Genomic DNA, 20,507 nt, shown 5'->3' with positions numbered 1-20,507 from the left:
AAGTTTTCTTTCCTTTCACAATCACTTCAGGATCGTTATTGTGATCCCATTTTCCCCAGTGGAGTGAAATGCACAATGAAGACCAGGTTGCTGGGGAGCTGTAATTTCAAAGACTGCGTTTGGCTGTTGGCTGGTGCACCGCAGTCACCCTGGGCGGCAGTGCCGCCCCCGGAGGCGGCTCCGCACTGCGCGCTGCGAGCGCGGCGGTACCGGGACCTGCCCACGGGGGCTGCGGGGCTGCGGGGAGGAGCTCTGCAGCCGCAGCGAGACAGAAAGTTCAAGGTGAGAACCCCTCTGGGTGCCGGCTGATTTAAGAAACTGTTTAGGGGTTGGGGTTTTTTTTGGGTTTTTTTGTCTTCTCCAGTGCAGAAAGCAATACTGGGTGAAATGCGTGACTTGCGGCTTGCAATTGCACAGGGTCACAGTCTGATAGTTATGATCACGCTCAGCATTGCTCCCCGTGCTAAAGGGGAGACAAGAAAAGGGAAGAAAAGAAGCTATAATGTTTCATATTAAAAAAAAAAAAAGGCAATAACAATGCATTTTAATGCTGGTCACAATTGATATTTTGAGGAAAGGAAATTTAGAATGCAGGCAGTGATTGGTGGTGACCGTTGATATTTCGAGGAAAGGAGATTTAGAGTGCAAGCATTGATTGGTGATGACAATTGATATTTTGAGGAAAGGAGATTTAGAGTGCAGTGATTGGTGATGACAATTGATATTTTGAGGAAAGGAGATTTAGAGTGCAAGCAGTGATTGGTGCTGACCCCTCCCGGCACAGGGAAGCTCGGGCTGTGCCTGGTGATGCTCAGGTGTTTGCTGATCCTGCGTGCTGCTCTCAGCCTGCTGCTGGATGGCACAGGGCGTCCCTGCCTGCCTGCAGCTCTGGAGGGGAAGCTCGGGAGGGGCTGAGCTCTCTTGCCTGAACTTGTGGAGATTGTGGGGACAAGGGGAAAGGCAGGTTCTTACCTGGAGGAGTCCATAGAGGTGGGGAAAGGGGAGTGTCATCTTCTCCTGCTGAGTACCAGGACAAATACCTCACACCAGGTTTACAGAGCAGTTTTCTGAACAGCAGGGAGTAGGATGAGAAATAAAATAGTTTTTCCCAATACTTTGAAATTTGTTACTGTCTGCTGTTTTTCTCTTGTGAAGGTGTTTTTTGCTGCCTACTCCTGCTGTGGCACCTGTAGAAAATGGAAGAGTGATTAGGCTCCAGAGAAACAGCACCTATGCTGAGCCATATGACAATTTTGCTCCCTTGATCCACCTGGTTGACTATTGCTACATGTTTTCTGGAGGAAAATCTGTGTTCTGTTTCTGTGCTGAAGACAAGGATGTCTCAGTCCATGGAAACATTTCCTACAGGCTGCAGTAATTTATGTAATAACCATTAACTGCAGTGGTGCTTGGTCATCAGCTCAGCAGGGATGGATCTCTGGGCCTTTGTGGAAGTGGTAGTTGCAGAAAACATGCAATTTTCTTTAAGGAAAAAAGGAAGGTCTTAGATGCACAAACTCCTTCAGCCAAGCACTGCTTGCCCTGATCTGGATAGAATCATTGATTTTGATGGATTCATGCTAACTTTTGCCTTCTAAGGATTTGCCCATCAATTTTTATCAGCTTTACAGCATGGGATGGAGCAAGAGTGTTTTAAAGGTAGCAGGAATCTACCTAGGTAGCAGGAATAAATATATATATGTAGGTTCTATTTATTTATTTATTTATTTATTTATTTATAATAGCTGTGAATGTGCTATTCAGATGCCCAGAGTATTCATGCAGAGGAAGGCAGTGTTCTCTGTTTAATGTTGAGACTCTGACTGGCAGAGTCAGTGTAGGCAGGGCTATCCCTTCTCTTGGCCTTCTTCAAGGGGCAAAGGCAGCCAGTTTGGTGTCTTGGTGAAATTCTACTTTGGGTGCTGCTGCTCTGCTTCCAGAAGGCCCTAAAATATGGTTAGAAGTATCAGCACACAATTTTTCAATGCTTGTCCTTATTTCTTGAGTGTTCTTCCTGTGCATATCTAAAGGGCATCAAAGAATGGCTGTCTTTGTGCCTGAATAAATATGATTAAGCCTTCTGTACCTGATGTCTTAGACAGAAAGCCTTTAATCATGGCAGAAGCCTATTTGGACCAATATATGAGTACTTATTAAAAAAAAAATGCACACCAAAAATTCAGATTAAAGAAATTATTAAATACGTGGTTTTACCTGTAAGAACTTATGGCAATGCAAGATTATTGTTTGCAAATCCTTCAGAAATCTACTGATATAATCTACAAAAATTATTGCTTTGGAATAAAACAGTAGGAATGGGGTAAAAGGGGACATTGTAAAAGATGGGGAAATTTGTGAAAAAAAAGAAAAAAAAAACCAAAAAATGTACTTAAAGCCAAGTTGTATTTCTTTCTGTTACCTATTTACTGCAATTTTGCAAATAATGCCAGAAAAATTATTTCTTTGGGGCAGAACTATTTCAGGGAAATGTTTATTTCATGAGCAGCAGGAAAGTGAAACCTGGCTCCTGCAGGGAGGGGAGGCTGCCCACACTGCCAGGGCAGTTCTGGGGCACCAGCAGGGCAGCAGCTCCCAGCACAGGCTGTGCCTGAGTCCTCCTCTGGGTCAGCAAATGAATCACTTGGACTTCCCAAAAAATGCTTTTTAAACGTTTGAAACGTCTTCTTTCAGCATATGTTTTTTTAGTGTGTTTTGCCTGTTTGAGGCACTTAGTGTATTATGATTGTTTTATGCCTTGACAGAATTACAGGGACTTTTTTTCCCCTGTAATTTTCTGGGAGGTAAAATAAGTCTTTATTCATTTTTGGAGGTAAATGAGTGCCATCTCATTTGAATTTTCATTTTTAAAGGTGGGTTTACTATATTTATCCAGAGCTTTCCCTGTACTTGGTTTTTCAGACTTTGTGTCTGCTCTCTGGATTAGAGCCTCTGCTCCAAAGAAGCCCATCCTTAACAGGGAGAAAGGAAGCAAAAACTTTTGGTCATTCTTAATTTTTATTTCCAGTTATGTCAAACTTCTTCCTAATCCAGAAGGATTTGTTTAGTACCTATTTTTCAGCCACCAACATTTTTGTCTCTGTCACTCCTCTGGTTGTTTCCAGGTTGAGCACAGCAGGGTCTGGCTCCTGGGCTGGCCTGTGCTTGCCATGCACCCAGGGAGTTCTCAAGCAGGCAATGGTAAAATCCTAAAAAATGGGAAATTTCACACTGCCAAATCCATAAGTAGATCTGAGGCTATTGCAATTATCTATATAGACTATAGTCTATAAAAATCAGCTTCCATATAATTTGTGGGGTTTTGGGTTTGGGTTTTCTGTATTCTTCCTTCAGAGAATCTTCATCAGCATCTTCATGAGCTGTAAACTCTGGAATTTAATCTGCTCAATCGTACTTCAGACAGATTCAAACCAGTGGAACCTGCAGCAGCAAAGAGGACAGAAAATGGTCCCCAGCCCCTCTCTCTGCTCTGCTGGGCTCTGTGCATAGGCACAGCCATTCTTGCAGCCATGCATCACAGCTGCCTGCAGATCACATCTGCCTGATCATTTCCACAGCAGCTTGGGCTCACAAGGCAGGAATATGAGCTGGTGAGTCAAGGCTACTCTCTCTCCTTCTCATCGTTTCCTCCCAGTGCAGTGGGGGTGATTATATATGTCACAGTTTTGGTCTAGAGCAAAGCACTGCCAGACTGTTTCAGTTCTCTAAATCTCTAAAGTTTAAACACCTCACAGGGATCAGCAGAACCCTGCGTGGATGTGAGTGTTGGGGGGCACGGTGGTGGGGGAATGTATAGGATGAATTTCTGGGACTGGGTGTAGGCATGACATCCCTTGGAGGACATCCTCTGTCTGATGTTATATGGATGGAATACAGTGAGAAATCCAAGGCAGCTTTTCCTGCCTTGTGCACAGAAAATGCTAACTGGGGTCAGCTGTAGGGAAATCAAAGAATCATAGAATGGCCTGGGTTGGAAGGGACTCTAAAGATGGTCTAGCTCCAAACCCCTTTACTTGGACAGGCACACCTTTCCCTAGACCAGAGGGCTCAGAGCTCCATCCAGCCTGGCTTTACACGCTTCCAGGGATGGGCCATCCACAACTTTCATCAGCTCCTGTCCTTACCGGCCAGCCTGAAGAAGTGGAAACACAAACACTGAACTAAAAGCATAGAATCTGTGTATTCTCCGAATAAACACAGACAGTCTAGGGCAGGATTTGAGGTCCAGCGTGTCCATTTACCCGCGGGTACAGTGTTGTCTCCCGGTGCCCGCAGCCTCGCCCGGCCCCGCCAGCGCCGCCCGTGAGCCCCTCCCGCGCTCCGGAGCCGGCAGCGAGCAGCCAGACACCCTCTGAAGTTCGGGGCATGCTGTGCGCCTCTTTGCATTTGCTGCAACAAGAAAAGCCTTTTCTTTTAACCCGGCTTCCTTTGAAGAAGTAACTCAGGAAGCTTCATGGCCTCTCAAGGTAAGTGCATCTCTAGTCTGTATTTTTAGATGGTGTTTACAGAAAACTACAGTCCTGTGCGTTCCCAGCAATCAGCAGTCTGGTGGAATGAGTGTTCCAGGTTAAAACCACAGTCAGAGCACAGTTGTTTTGTCTTCCTTTAATTTTTCAGCATCCAAGAGGCTCCTAAGGAGACTAAAATCTATACTAGCATGTTATTTGAATAAAATACATTATAAAACGTTTGCTTCTGCATTCAGTCAGAAAATTTAGTGTTGGTATCTTTTTGTTTAAACCTGTTGGTACAGAATGCCTGGGAAGGGTGGGGGCTGAGCCAAGGGTATCACCATTTTTGCCCACTTTCTCCCTATTTCACTTTGAAAATACTATATCAGTAAATGCTTTTCACATTCAAAACTGGCCAGAGACCTGAAAACTCCATATGAAGAATAATAACTGAAGAATAACTGAATTTACTCAGATTACTCCTATCTAGGTGTGTCTTTGTCACGTACTGGCTTTAGCTGTAGCCGGTTGAGTACTCAGGGCAACGGGCAAACATGCAGCATCTGATCTGATCAGCCTTCTCAGTTCATTTTCTCCAGGTTTTCAAATACTTAAACTAAACAGAAGGATGCAAATCTCTTTTTCTCTTAACATGAGTGCAGCTCCACTGAGGTCATTCTGCTGGCATGTGCAGAGGCATGTGTTGGCCCAGGGAGTTTCAGCAATGTCTGTCTTGGTTTGCCAAATGTTTATCCCTATTTCTTCCCCTCAAAACACTCCAGACATTCTGCATTAGAGCACTAAAAAGATCACAGGAGCAAGCAGGTTTTACAGCATTGTTGTACTCTTGCAATGTAGGATTTTTTATTATTTTTTTTTAGCTATGCCCATATAAGATAAATCTGAGTTTGCATATTTTTGATGTATATCAGTTAGGAGAAACAGTTAAATAGTAATGGTGTGGAATATGGTTTTTAGTATGAAGAAACTTGACAATACACATCTTTCAGGAACATGCAACTCTACAAATTATGTTTGTACAGAATACTCACTGTATCATATGGTAACTTTAAGGATTTCCATACTAATAATGAAATGAGAATCATACACAAAAATAGACAAAGTGTCAGACTAGCTCAAACTGTCATTAATATTTAATGTATTTACTGTTTCATTTTTGTATAGCTTAAAATTTGACAGGTAGAACTGCAATTTGTTGTCTTTTTTCCTCTTTATTATTCAAGAATAACACCAACACTGGGCTACTTCGTGGCATTTCATGTAACAACAAGAGTTACGGCAGTAACAGAACCCTGTGAGGTAAAATGATGCAGAAGAGCATATAAAATATTTATCACTCAGTTATACATTTTTAAAAGCCAGCAACAAATTCAAAGGGGTTACTTCTTCCTGTGGTCTCAGACTCTGAAAGAAAGCAGTGGCTGCAAAGACAAATTAAGATCAAAATATGATTGAATGATGAATCTTTCACAGTGAGTTCAAATAATGCTAAAGGATCTCATTTAAACCTACAACAGCAAAAGAGAGATTCAGATTTAGAGCCAAAATTCCTTCTGGACCTCAAACCCCATTGTGTCTAAGTATTGTCACACATGAGATAAAAATGATCACTTTGGGGCCTGCCTCCCTGCCAAATCACAGGGGCTTAGCTCAACACAAGGAATTGCCATTTATATGGGGAGAGCTTCAGTTTGCTCCTCCTGGTTCCTGCAGAACCAGTTTTGCTGAAGGCCGAGGAACAATGTACCTGCAAAAACCAGCAGGAGTTTTTTGGAAATCCAGTGTTTCAGGTGGTCACTGTGCTGTGGGAGATGGTGCCTGTGCAGTGTGGATGTACAGGTGCCTGTGGCAGTAAATGCTCTCGTTACCTTCACAGCACTGCCAAGGTCACCAGCACTGTGCCCTAAAGGACTTCTTTGTGATAGAAAACCAGAAAATGCAGCATAATGATACCTGATCTATTCATTAAGATAACAATGAATAATACACTATAAGAGGCTGTGTAGACTTTGATATCAGGGTTGTAATATCGAGCTTGGGGAACCTGAGATCCCTGGAAAGGTTATCTCTAATTAAGAGAAATTATGGGTGCCCTCAGGGTGCTGGGAGGCATCTTGCTGGGAGCCAGCCCTCAGCAGCTCAGGGCACACAGGGCAGCTCACAGGGAGCAGGGCTGGGCAACCTGTGCTGAGGGGCTGCTGGCCACCCTGTGCAGGAGTCCAGGCCACTCCAGCCTTGCTGCACAAGCTCAGTGCTCACCAGCTGTCAGAGCAGATGCGGTGCCCTCCAAGACCACATTCCTGATTTAACTTCATCTGCAGTGATTCCTCTCTGCATGTTCTAAAGCAGCTTTATAATCAGAGTGTTCAATGTGTGGAACAATCAGGAGATTCCTTTTGGGTCTTCACTCCTGACCTGAAGTACTGATACAGTCACATGCAGAACGATGCTATTGTTCCAGCTTTGATCCAAGAAGCAAGCTGCTCCTTGGTCCTCATATTTCTGGAGTTTGTTTGTTTGTTTGTTTGTTTTGGTTTTTTTTTTCCCTGCAGAATCTCAGGGACAAAGCAGCCCAGTCTTTAAGGATTACCTCCCTGGTTCTTCCGACATTCCTCAGCAGAATACGCCTGTTGAACCAAGTCTCTGGAAGCAAACATCACACACTCATAATTTGCCACCTGGTCTGGAGTACCTGAACCAGGTTAGAATTGTTATGATTCTGTTTCATGTTGCTTTGATACCCCGGAGTATGAGGTTGTTTGGGTTTGTCCCCTTGGGGAAGGGTTAGGTTGAGATGGAGACGCTTTTTTGTTGTTTGGTATTACTGTGAAATAAGGAACATAAGAGAAAGAACCTTTTTCTTCATTGCTGCCATTCATTTTATAGAAATTAGATGAGCATAAGTCTGAGTGGCTACAAACTTGCATTAACTCTGTGTGGGGAAGAAAGTGCCAATGTCTGAGAGAGGAAAATGCTTGAAAATGGAGGCAGAGATGTAGGTCATAGGTGGGGGAGAAAAATGAATGCTTAAGTCTTCTCCATCCTACTACTAAACATGTGTCTGTCCCTTTTGCTCTGTGAAATCTCTCAGCTCCTGGAGCTCGGAGCACTGATGATCTGCAGCTCTGCTCCAGAAATTTCATCTTTTCCTGAACCTTTTTACCAGGAGGGTCACTCCCTGCTCAGACACTGACTGAGGTTTTCATTTACATGTGGCTGGATTGTGCCACTCTTACATGCTGAGTAAGGTGTCACATGGCCTGCCTGGTATGGGCAGGACAGGATCAGACCCCAGCACAGTCAGATCACTATTCTGATATATCTCTGTTGTGATTGCATTTTGGTGATGCTGGGAAATGTTTACTTCACTCAAGATGTGTATTTTAGGCACACATTTCTGATAGTTTTGTATAGAAGCAGAAATGGAATGTGCCTAGGCTGGGTACGGGTATAAAGTCTCTAAAGATCTTACCACATCTTGATTTCTAAATAGAGTAATTTATTTATACAAAAGCACATATCTGAAGGCAGAGAGTTCTAAGAGCGGCCTTATTCTACAACCAATTACAAACCTAGGCAAAGAAAGTCTAAACAAGACAATAACTAAAGCATAGAAATCTTAACACACAGAGTTCTAATGAAACAGCAAATAAAGCACTGAATTCCTAACAAACAAAGCTCTAATAAAACTATAGACAGAGCATATAATTCACAGCCTCAGGGTAAAGCAACCTCTTATTACTGTCTGCATTTTCAATCGCTGGGATCACACTAACAGAGAGGAATCGATCACAAGTTTCAGACAGGGATTTCAGCCACAGGGATCGTAATAACAAAAGGGACCCCGAAATTCCAAACCCACACAGAGCCCTCGACCACAGGGAAGCGGACGCAACGGGAAATCCCGAACCGCACAGAGCTCCCGTCCGGGGAATCGCGAGGGCAGTGGGGGCCCGAGCCACGCAGGGTTCCCGAGGGCAATGGGGGCCCGAGCCAAACAGGGTTCCCGTCCGGGGGACCGCGAGGGCAGATGGAGGGTCCGAGCCGCGCAGGGTTCCCGTCCGCGGGATCGCGAGGGCAGTGGGGCCCCGGGGTCCCTCCCCACACAGAGTCCCCGACTGTCCCAACCAGCGCACCGGTGGCAAGTGCTGCAGGGAAAAAGGGGGGACCCCGGGGCCCAGGTCCCTTGGAGCGGGGACCGCGATGTATAATACCTTAAAATCCCATCTTGGCTCCCTGTCAAGGATCGTTCCTCAGGTTGCAGAGAGTGGAGGTTGGATCGATGGATCGAATTGATCAATCAATCGATGCTTCCACCTCCAACCCTGAGGCTTTTTATCCCAAATTGCAAAATGCATATTCATATTTTTTATCTACACACTAACCAATCTAGGTACAATTCTAAAGTTCGTAAAACTACGAAAAACAGTATCAGAACCTACGCACATAACATATCTATTAACGCAAAACACTATCTTGCTAGCCTGAAGTTCTATCTTGTTATTGTAAAAAACCTCTATCCTATCATATATGAAAAACTCTGTCTTCCCTACATAAAGTTTATACGAGTTACAAACAGCAGTCTACCCTATTTTTGTTATGTCTTTAAGTTTATACGAGTTACAAACAACAATCTACCCTATTTTTGTTATGTCTTTACTCTATCACTAGGCCTGAAGCTGTGTCCTTCTACACTGAACTAGGACTTAGGGCATGTAAAGCTTAAAGCTAAGGGTTAGATTTCTACTTTATGCATTTAAAGCTTTTATATATTCTAATTTTTCTAAAGGCTTTAATTCTATCTCTGTACTTTTCACTCTCTGTGGAGGATCCATGAAAACATGGACTCCGACAGGAATGTATTTTACATTAGGAGATAAGTTACTTAGCTAATGAAATGGGGAGACTCCTCAGAAGCAGTCCTTCATGTGGAGTGAAGACTTTCATTTCAAGATACCTGAGCACAAAGTGATACATGTTGTCAATTACATGAGCATTTGCTTACAGACCGTGGAAGCTACATTTTCTAGTCTAAAAGTGATTGTGATAGTAAGTACTTGGCAGGTTACATATCCAGGCTCCTGTACAAACACGAATTACACCTCAGATTTACCCAGACAATGTAGGCAAGCAAATACCACCGCTCCATTTTGTAGAAGCTTTGCATCTGACATTAAGACAAAAGAGCAGGTTGCTCTCAGAGCTACAACTGGAACTGAATTCATGCTTATTCTTGGCCTGTGCTGCAGCCCTTGCTAATTATTCTTAATTTTCTCTGCAGTCTGAAAAGTGGGAAGCATGTGTGCAGTGCTGACTGCTGGCACATACCCACGGCTCAGGGTCCCGAGCATTGCAGAACGCTGCAGTGTGTGATGGGCAGATAAAAGGGATATCCTCATTCAGGACAGATGGGAGCAGAAAGGAGGAGACAGCAGCAGGGAGAGGGCTGCCTGCAGAATGCACGTGGCATTCACAGCTGCCAGGGTAATCCCTTGGGATTTATCCTCGTGGACTAAGAGATTTTCACGTCATTAAATGCTCGAATGAAGATGTTTCTAGCGGAATTTGGAGTTGTTTATGCCACTGGGAAGACTTCTAGAAGTCTGTGTGTCATTCTGGTGCTGTGTGCATTGGGGAAAGGTGGGTCCAAGCTGAAACAGGCACAGGGAGGTGCTACTGGAAGTGCACAGGGAATAAAGGCCCTCCTTTAAAACAAGACTCCATCTGTTTTATCTGTAGACTAAAAACAACACTATTGGAGAGGGAACCATACTGAGTGCCTAGGAGAGTAAACAAACTGTGGGAAAGAGACATATTTAATTTATAGAATTACATAACTGGAAGAAAGATTATATAGCGAATGGTTGTGAATAAATACAGAATAACAAATAGAAATTACATTCTCCAGCAGGAGTGGGCAAGATAACTGGCTAGATTTGAGAAAGCTGAATGTATTTCTCAGTGAGACCATGACATGTTTGATTCTGATACAAGGATCCAAATTTAGTCAGTCTCAAAGAGATCCCTACAATCTTATTCTAAACAGTAACCCAGGGATTGGATAAGGGCAAAGGAAAATGTGTGTCCTGTAGGCAAAGGCCAGCCAGCAATGTTTCACTCTGCAGATCCATACCCAGAATGAGTTCAGGTGAAGGAACAATTCTGATCAGCTGTTTGAGGTGCACTAGAGAAGGGCAAAAAACTGCTCTGCCTCAGCAAACACATCAGCTTTCTATACTATCACTCTAGTTTAATACCTTTCTACAAAAAAAAGTTACCTAAACCTCACTACTATCTTCCAGATTACAGCCATAGCTCAAAGAGTGAAAATAACAAAAATCAAATGAACCTTTTCCCACAGAAGGGACAGACAAAGAAAAACCTTGGAGAAGAATTTTCTGAGTACTTCAGCTGCAGGTTCTGCCACCACTCAGGTTTAACTACTTTTGTAAAAAGCTTCTTCGTTTAGACTTGATTAGACTGATCAGATGTAAATTTGATGCCCACAGAACTGAATACTGATAATTAACTGTGTATAAGGAATTTTAACATATCTGAGCTCAAGAGGACCAGACCCTTGTTAAGCCAAAGGGCTTTAGGTGCTTTCAAATGCAAGTGCAGAATTCCCTCAATCCACAAGTGTCCCAATAAAAATGCATTGGAATAACTGCCCTGCAGAAACCAGTGAAAGGCAAAACAAGGATAACAAGCAGTACTGCTGTGGTGTCTCAGTATTGTTTATACATTGTGCACAGTAAACTAATTTATAGACCAAAATCACTCAAAGCTTTTAACAGTTCAGGCTCATTAATTTTCTTTTTTCTGTAAAAGTCTACATAGGGCAAAGAAATCCATATTAAAATAAATTTTAAAATATTAAAATAGCTCTACCATCTTTAACTTGTTTATTCTTTTTCCATCAGCAGAGCCCTTCTCATGAGCTCCAAGAGCTCTCTCATGAGGCCCAAACAACAAACAGCAAAGATTCTTGGGAGAATATTTTTATGTCTAAATATTTTTTATTATTTCAATTACTGGCATGCACATTTCAGAGATTAATCAAAGAGACAAAGAAGTTCCTTTTTTTACCAGCTTTTCTCTGCAGCCTGAACTAGCAGGAGCTGACTAGAAGTGACAAATGGCTGCAACAGTTTGAATAAGTACCAGGCAAGATTTATCAATTTTAAAATATCCAGGCGCCAGAGAGCTGTGGCAGGCTGGTCTCAGAAGGTCTCTGTGTGCTTTGTGTCTGCAGCTGTGAGTAATGGCAAAACCTGTGCCAAGCGTTTGCCCATCAGGAATTTACAGAAAAATTATGGAAAAGAGATTGGTAAAGCCTAAAACTGTCACATAAAACAGGCATAAAAAGTCACATAAAACTGAAAGGTAGACTGAAATTAAGTCTTGCTGGTTTTATAATGCTAACAACTGTTCTCCAAGAAAGAATAATGTTGGATAAGCACAGCAAAGCTGGGTATCATGGCAAGCAGTTTTTCTCCTGCATTTGTAACTAGCTCATGGGGGAAGACATTTTCAGCCAGCTAAATGTTTCTTTGTTGTTTCGCTCATTCTGGTACCCTGGCATGACCATTTGCTGGATTTAAGGTGCAGGGCTCCCGAGATCAGTGTTAAAGCTGCTGTGGGCCATCATTGGCATCCCCTGGCTGCCTTGTTGGGCTAGCAAGGACCTCCAGCTCCTTGTTGGACCTCCAGCAAGGTCCTTTGAGATGTGGTCACTGCCTGAGCCCAGCCTCGCTCACTGCTGCACTGCCATGGTGCCCAGCACCAACACTGGATTTGGGGTAAGCAGCTTCCCCTCTGACAAAGAGGAGCAACAGGAGCAAGAAGTGGATTCTGCTTCTTGCACACAGCTTTCTGATGCTGCTCTTCCAGTGAAGACTATTTTTCTTCAAACATGTGGGTGAATTACATAGCCACAGCACCTAATGTCACATTCTTCAGCCATAATTTCAGGGAGAATTCCAAAGTGTGACTTGAGATATCCTTCAGGAGCCCAACCTGTGCACCTCTGCAAGGAAAGAAATCTGAATTACAGGGAGATGAGCAATAAGAACAGACACGTAACCACTGGCAGCCCCAGACCTATCCAAGACCCACCATCTTGTTCCTTCTTTTAAAACAGCTGGACCAGATAATTATTCATCAGCAAGTGGAGCTGCTGGAAGGTATGGTGCAATCCTTGTCACCCTTTAACAGTGCCGGTACATGGGTGTCTCCAAAGGCATCCAAGTCTTGCCCCCAGCTCTCTGAAGTCACTGAGAACCCTCCTGCTGCCCTGTCAGGCTGTTATGCAGTGATAGCGTGAGAAAGACTCAGTTTATTGTTTGTTCTGCAGCAAACCACTGAGGGGTGAGTAATCTCGACAACAGCCCTAAATCCTCTCCCTCACAAACCTCCCTCTCAGTGTTATTAAAGTTTAGCCATCTTTTCTATCCGTGGAAAAATTTATTGCCTTTAACAATAACTAACATACTATGGCAAACAAAGCAAATAGAGAAATGAAGGTCGAAAAGCATAAAATAAAGCAAAGTATTTTCTAATTACTTAGTTTCTCAGAATTTCAACGTAATGAACAAGTATAAGGTTCTGCCAGTAAAATACTGTAAAATACATTTCTCCCATTCAAAATGGTTTGGCCTGATTCTTGAATGATCTGCTGGGTGAAAGCTTTGTTACTGAAGTGAGGTAGTCTCAGGATATTACTTTTCACAGATGATAAAGCCAGAAAAAGCCCAAACCAAAAGGATCTATATTCTCTATTGTGATATGTACTTTAGAGTACAGCAAATCAAAGTCTGAATTAATTCATTCAACATACAGACCTGGCACAATTATTTACATAGAGTTGTATATTTTCTTTGCATTGCTACCTCGAAACAATTTTTTAAACAAGCTGTCTCACAGACTTTTAAAGTAAATGGTCATATATGTGTATATATATATATATACACACTAGCATTATACTAAGGTAATAACATAACCATTGTTACAAATGTTCAGCCAATTCCAAATTAATAAATACTGTTATTAATTAAAGGATTAACAAAACAAAATTTAGGACAAGCCAGCAATCAGAAGTTCAGTGTCCAGTCCTGGGATCGGCACTGGGTGAGCCTTAGCTACAGCCTCTAGTGCCCCGTAACTGCCCCTGTTCACAAATCCAGTCTTTTAGGGGTCTCCTTATATACAGTTTATTTAGCTGGGGGCAGAGGTATTGTTCATCCTGGATTCTTGGCAGAGGCTGTTGTTCATCCTAAAATTCGTTTGTCTCAAGCCCGACCGGCTTTCTCATTTTATTTTACAGAACACATCTTAAATCACATTTTATATACACAACAACACGAATTATTTCACGTCATTTATTACAACCATTAACGTGTAAGCTAACGTTCTCCTTGTTTTGCTTTGTTAGCCATCCTCGGCACAGGGACTTCCAGCAGATACGAGATAAAGAACCCGCTGGGCCAGCGGGTGTACTTTGCGGTGGAGGAGAACGGCTGCCTGGACCGCGGGCGGTGCGCGCCGCTGCGCGCCTTCACCATGCGCATCGCCGACCCCGCGGGCCGCGAGGTGATCCGCGTCACCAGGCCCCTGCGCTGCAGCTGCTGCTGCTGCCCCTGCTTCCTGCAGCAGGTGAGCAGCCCCAACACCCCTTATTGGTGATGATTGAGAGACGGGAAGGGTTGTTGTGGTTTTTGGACGGCACAGAAATAACAACATGGCTCTCCGTGATGGTAAAAATGAGAGCAGAGTTTATTCTTCTAAATTCTACTTTTATAGAGTAGTTCGGTACAAAGAACATGATTGGTTATTGAGCGTCTACACCCTTTAGTAAACATTTCTTTCCAGTAAACATGTTGGAAAAACACCACCTGTGGATGGTTTCTCACTTCCCAAGGTTTGTTTGAATTCCTCCTTTAGATTTCTCAGGCTAACATGAGAAAGTTGCTTGTCTGCCTTTCATACAGACACTGGCAGAGCCTGAAGCCTAAGTTCAAACCAATGTCAGGCCCACAGGGAAGACTGATTCAGTGATCAGAATTTGATTTTACTCAGGTTTGCCAAAAACTTATATACTATTTCAGACAGGTTAATAATTTCTACTACAATACTCAGGTTAAAAAATCACACAGAAAACTCATGCATTTTACAACAATTCTTTGCTTGCAGAAGTTGATTGAATCTTCTCTCTTCCTGTAAGCAGGTTTAATCCCATCTTCTGTAATTTTCACAGTTCTGCTTGTTCCTGCCATGCCATCTTGGTTATCAAACCAGCTATATTTTGTCATTATATAAACAATATGTTATCACAGAAAAAATATATTAATATAAAATCAGCTAAAACCATCTTTTGTTGTTGTTTTGTTTTGTTTGCTAGTTAGAAGTTCAGTCCCCACCAGGCACCATAGCTGGGTACGTTGTACAGAACTGGCACCCTTTTCTGCCAAAGTTTACTATACAGAACCAAAGTAAAGAAGATGTGCTAAAAATAATCGGCCCATGTGCAACCTGTGGCTGTTTTGAAGATGTTGACTTTGAGGTATGTTTCCTACAAGTGTCAACGATTTAAGTTTTATTACTTTGAATAAATTTCTCAGATGAGAGGGAGAATGGGAGATACTTGAAGAAACCCTGAACAGAGTTTTTTGATGTGAACAAAGTGCTTTACCTTAGTTAAGAATCATAAAGGAATTTTTGGGTTTATCAACTCATTAGCCAAATCAGAAGACTCCAGTGGGTGTTGTCTGAAATTTCAGTGTACTGTGAGAAACATGCAGATGGCTGCACAATTGAGAACATGCCTGTCCCCTGAGGGGACAGTGGTCCACAGCAGTGGGGCTACGAGAATACAAAAATATGAGAGAGGAAAAAAACTCACAACTCTGTGAAAGAAAGGCAAAACTGGCATAAACTTTCAAGATTGCTTCCTCCCACTTTTCATTAGCTCTAAAGATGCTGATGTTTCCAAACTTGAGACCCTTTCTTGCATGCCACTCGTAAAGGGAAATTTGACACTAATAGAACATTGCAGCAATAAAAATGAAAGGAGAACCTGACAACTATAGCACACTCTGCATGTCAGGACACAGTCATTAATTCTGTGGAGATGTCATCAGTGTGCACTTGATTTGTTTACATTTATGTCTGTTCCTGTTTTTTCTTTGTGCAGGTAAAAGCTCTCAATGAGATGACAACGATCGGCAAAATTTCCAAGTATTGGTCTGGATTTGTCAACAATGTCTTTACCAACACTGCCAACTTTGGGATCCAGGTCCCTGTGGATCTCGACGTGAGGATCAAGGCAGTAATGATTGGTGCTTGTTTCCTCATTGTAAGTGTGCAAGGTGGAGAGGCAGACCCACAGAGATGTGCAGACTAGGGCCAAAGGGGCCCTTGCTGTCAGCTGAGAACTACGAAAGTGCATGTGCATCGGAAAACCAAACCCTACATAAAAATCAACTAAAACCTTTTAATTTTTTTGTCTGTTTTTTTTTTAATGTTCTTAAATTTTTAATTATTAAGCTGTTTAAATAGTATTACACATGCAGCTCAATATTTTGTAGGGCAGAATCAAATCTCAACATACAAGTCAGTCCAACCAAGCTCCCCCAAACCCCTCATTGTGTTTGAACAAGTGTATGAACCAAAAAAAGGTTATGTCATTTCTAATGGTGATTTCAAACCAGTTCAATAATTCTGTTGAGTGTTGTATGTAAGACCCTCAGGTCATATGAAAATTCCTACAAAAACTATCTCATGGAGATAACTGTAAGAATAAAGAGAAGGAGAATACTCAATGCTAGGGGTAAAGGTGAAGTTAAGATGTATGTTTTCTAGAGTTAGAAACTGATACTTCCCATGTAGCTCTTTTGCCAACATAATTGTGTTAACAAGAAATGGTTTCAAAATCATCTGTGATGCTTACATCAGAGACTATAAACCAAAATTGCAGTACTATTTAAATTATTCACTGAAAAGTGTTAGCTTTAAAATTCCATCACCAATTCAGAAATTTTGCTTTCAGTAGGATAGAAAAGGCAGTTAAGGTTTTTGGATTGTCCCCTCCAAAACTCCTGTTTTCTCAGCAGCAGTGATAAAGAGTGATTGACTAATATAATTACTTTATGTAACGAAAGCCTACAAGTAAGACTTTTGATAGTAATTGTTGCATTTTTGTGCCTTCCATATCTAATTCACAGTTTGTTTATTTGTAGGACTTAATGTTCTTTGAAAACTCTTTGGATGGATTATAACAAGATGACAGAAACAATGAAATATGCAGAACGTGTTTCAGTAGGTAAAAATGAACATAAATTGATCTTCTTGCTTTGAAGGCTTATACATTTCTAATTCTTTTTCATTTTCTTCCAGAAATCACTTGAGCTTTGGACATGATTTTGAACTGCAAAAATCCTTGTTCCTTATAGGAAAAGACAGGGAGCTAATGATGATGTTTATTAAAATATGTCTCATGTAAATAATAATTTCCGACTTACATTTTATATGTGCTGCAGCTAAACACGTACTTTTCACACAGAGCACTGTTGCTTTGGAACAGTGCTATTCTCTTCCTTCTCTTTTGATGTTCCTGCATGGGAAATCATGAAAGATTAGATGAAGGCTTGCAGCATCACTGATGAAAGTCTATGTTTAGAGAAGCCTTTGATGTTTTACAAGTGCTGGTACCAGTTACTAACCACATGAGGGTGTGTTCTGGGGGTTTTGCTTTTTTTGGAATTTTATTAGTAATTTTCTGATTTGTTATTTAATTAATAGTAGCAAACTGATTTGAAAGTAACAAATATAAAGACATACCCTATGGGAAGTTCAAGATGTTATTTGTTTCAGTGAGTTGGAAGAAGGGAAGTTATGTTTGGAAGTAAATTAATTTTGTGACAAAGATTGTTTTAATGAGTGACAGCCAGAAATTAGGCTTCAAGCCCTAGAGTTGGGAATTCTGAAAATCTGGTCTTCCACTATTTCCACTGAAGACAGGCCACAGATAAAGTTTGAGAGATGGTCCTCTGTGTGTACTAGCCTGCGTTAAGGATCCTTGCTGCCATCTTTTAAGGCTTTCCTTAAATGGTTTGTTCCTCTTTGTAGTATCTGCTGGCTGATAATTTTTAATTCAGACTTGCCTGAGGCCATTCTAGAACAGAATTACTCTTTTCCTTTGGCAAGCTCAGGTATTTTCTACAATGACTGTGCAGAAGGAGCTTTTTGCAGTTCAGCAGTTTTAAATAGCTGTTCATTCCTGTTCCCATTGTACTGTTCCCAAACATTTCCGTCAACAGGCTTTTACTAATACAAACTTCCTTTGTAGCAATGATATATATGCAAGACATAAACAGATTTTTTTGCTGTTGTTGCAAAGTACTTGCTCTATGAACTTGTTTATGCCTCTCAAAAACTCCCTTCAAGAAGCAAATGAGTACCATAAAATATTGGTGGCAAACCCAATTGCTCTCATAGTCGCCAGTCAAGGTTCTAAGGGGAACACTGTACAAATCACTAGAAATGCTGGATTTTTTAAATTGTATTTTATTTTTTTTTAAGTGTCAACCAGTAATTCAATTCTTGCAAACAACCAACACATCAACGGAAAGAGAGGAGATAATGAATAATTCATAAAAATGAAAAAGAGCTAAATTTATCAGGTGATTAATTCTCAACAAATATTTAGACTAATTTTAAATTAATGTTCATGGATATGAATTCAAACACAGTGAAGTCAGGAAGTTGCAACTAACGTTCCCATAGTGAAATTAACTCAGGAATGCTTATAGATTTAAACAGTATGTTTTAGATTATATACCACACTTAGGTAGTTACACAGATTTACATATGTCTTGGAAATAATTGTGGTTAACAAGCTCTGACAATCATCATTATCTGTTAACCCTTTCCCTTCTGCCTCTGGCTGTGGCTCGCAGCGGTGCAATCAGGCTGAGCTGGGCTCACAGGGACCCTCTGCTGCCACCCTTCCCTAAGGAAGCCCCTGGCAGCTCCGTGGGCAAGAAGCTCCCTCGTGTGGAAATTCAGGAGTTTGCAGAGAAATACAGGAGCCTTTCTGCTATTCCATCTCACACTGGTGTCGTTCTGTTAAATGCAGCTCCTGCAGGCCTGACTGGAGGCTGAGAAAAAGAACCAGATTCTTTTTTTCTCTCTTTAAATCCCTTTGCCATCTTAGACAGAGGTCGCTGCTGTTGTAGCCCCTGATCGTGGCTCTCGGGCACTGTTACTGAGCTGTGTGTGCCTGAACACTCGACTGTCTTCAGTGCCTCAAGATCAGCAGGAGCCCTGCCTGTCTCCCACTTTTCCTCTGCAACTTCCTCTCTTCTTGTGGCCCTAAACAACTCAAAGACGTCTCTAAGTAAATGTGTCCAACCTCATTGGAGTCAGCACAAAATAAGGTTTTATTTACCACAGGCCTGAATTTGGTGTGAGTGTCCATGTATATTAGATAAGCAATATGTACACATATATTTTTAATGAATTGCAACCAACTGCAATTCATTTCTCGCACTTAGTGACTTTGTTGATTTTTTTTGTGTTGATACAAGAGATTTTTGCTGTTAATGTGTATATTTATGAGTATGTTTGAATGCCTCTGTTTACACTCAGAGGCAGCTTCTGGGACATTCAAGAACAGGCTCATCCTGTGGATAAGACAAGCAGTGGGGCTGGGATTGCTCTTGCTGCTTAGAACTCCCTCAGCAGCCTGCTGGACCCCTGTGCCAGCCGTCAGCATCCTTGTAGAAATTCAGTGCCATGCCAGTGCTTTTCCAGCTGGGAGGTCATTCATCTAGACCACAAGGGCAGGTAAACTCAGCAGAGTTAATGGATCCTACATGATATTGCTCAAGAAGAGCTAATGTGTTCTAAGAGCTTAATAACCTGCAGCTCTAACTAATAACTCTTTCTTATTAATAGCTAATGTTTCACATTATGGGAGCTACATATGCTCACTTTCACGGTTCCCCACGGACTAGGATGGCTCCCAAAGGAGAATTCAGAATCTCCCAAAGGGTCACAAGTTTTTTCTAAAGCAAATTCAAGTCCTGGGTATCATCTAGAAAGAAACATGATTGCTCTGAGGAAACAGAAATTTTACTTAATCCAGCCAAGCAAATATTTTTGATCAGTAGCCAAACTGTAAATCTGTGTAGTTCACACTCCTTGTGTTCAGTAGATGGCAGCAACAGCTCATTATGACAGTATTTAGCTTTTCACACATCGTAAGCTGTACCCAGGATGCTGATTGAAGTTCAACATACCTTTAACCTCTAATTAAATTCTACTTTTAACTGAAAGATTTTATTTTCTCTGTCTGATATTAAACCTTTGCCACACAATACTGGGTTATCTTTATTGCCTGCAATTTACAGCTGAATTATTGGTTATTTTACGAGGTCTGGTCAGGGCGTGGGCAGAATAGAATCTACCACAACGTGAGCTTCTCTGGTCAGTACCCAACCTAGTTTTTGCACCTGGAGCATCCCTCCAGCTTCCGCAGATGGACAGAGGAGAAACCCCAGCCCCAGGACATTCCCGTCCTTCTGCAGAAACAGAAAGTTTCTCCATGTGTAAAGGAGGTTGCTGTGTGTACCTAGAAGGGTAAAAGGTTTCTATGTCATGATGGTCTATCACTATGTGCTGGGGCAGAGGGGGGGAAATCCCCTGCAGTGCCACAAACCCAGGTGGCACCAGCACATGGGGAGATCAGAGACCTCCTGTAAGAGAGTGAAGACACAGAGTTGCTGTAAGTTCTCAGATTTTTTGGTTGTCTGATAATATGGTGGATGTAAAAGTACTTCTCTTCATAGACTTTGCTGTGTGTATTAAAAAAACCTCCTTTCCTCCTTTTTGTGTCAATTTGTCTAATCCTATTTTTTTAAGGATGAGACAAACCTGGAAATGATCCAAAATGCACATTTTCTAATAGAGTTGTCTAAGTGAAGCTGTTTGGAAAAAAAAATAATATGAAATTTCCTC

At 41.9% G+C, this 20,507-nt stretch overlaps 1 protein-coding gene across 7 annotated transcripts; it reads left to right on the top strand.

The window, feature by feature from the left end:
* The first annotated feature begins 148 nt into the window (after positions 1–148).
* PLSCR5 (phospholipid scramblase family member 5) lies at positions 149–19,825 on the top strand. 7 transcript variants are annotated; one of them, XM_063408276.1, is made up of 12 exons: positions 153–282; positions 3,352–3,608; positions 4,294–4,484; positions 5,714–5,789; positions 7,043–7,191; positions 12,634–12,676; positions 12,794–12,860; positions 13,924–14,144; positions 14,890–15,051; positions 15,682–15,843; positions 16,727–16,809; positions 16,884–17,345. In XM_063408276.1, the coding sequence occupies exons 8-11, from the start codon at positions 14,052–14,054 to the stop codon at positions 16,763–16,765; spliced, it is 456 nt and encodes a 151-aa protein (XP_063264346.1). In that variant the 5' UTR covers positions 153–282; positions 3,352–3,608; positions 4,294–4,484; positions 5,714–5,789; positions 7,043–7,191; positions 12,634–12,676; positions 12,794–12,860; positions 13,924–14,051; the 3' UTR covers positions 16,766–16,809; positions 16,884–17,345. The 7 variants fall into 7 exon arrangements, with proteins under 7 accessions (XP_063264343.1, XP_063264342.1, XP_063264341.1 ...); XM_063408275.1 differs by lacking the exon at positions 12,794–12,860 and having other exon boundaries at positions 12,547–12,676; XM_063408274.1 differs by lacking the exon at positions 12,794–12,860 and having other exon boundaries at positions 12,453–12,676.
* Positions 19,826–20,507: the final 682 nt, after the last annotated feature.

The sequence above is a fragment of the Prinia subflava genome, chromosome 11, assembly GCF_021018805.1.
Source record: "Prinia subflava isolate CZ2003 ecotype Zambia chromosome 11, Cam_Psub_1.2, whole genome shotgun sequence".
Lineage (NCBI taxonomy): Eukaryota > Metazoa > Chordata > Aves > Passeriformes > Cisticolidae > Prinia > Prinia subflava.
This window is presented reverse-complemented; position numbering and strand designations above follow the sequence as displayed.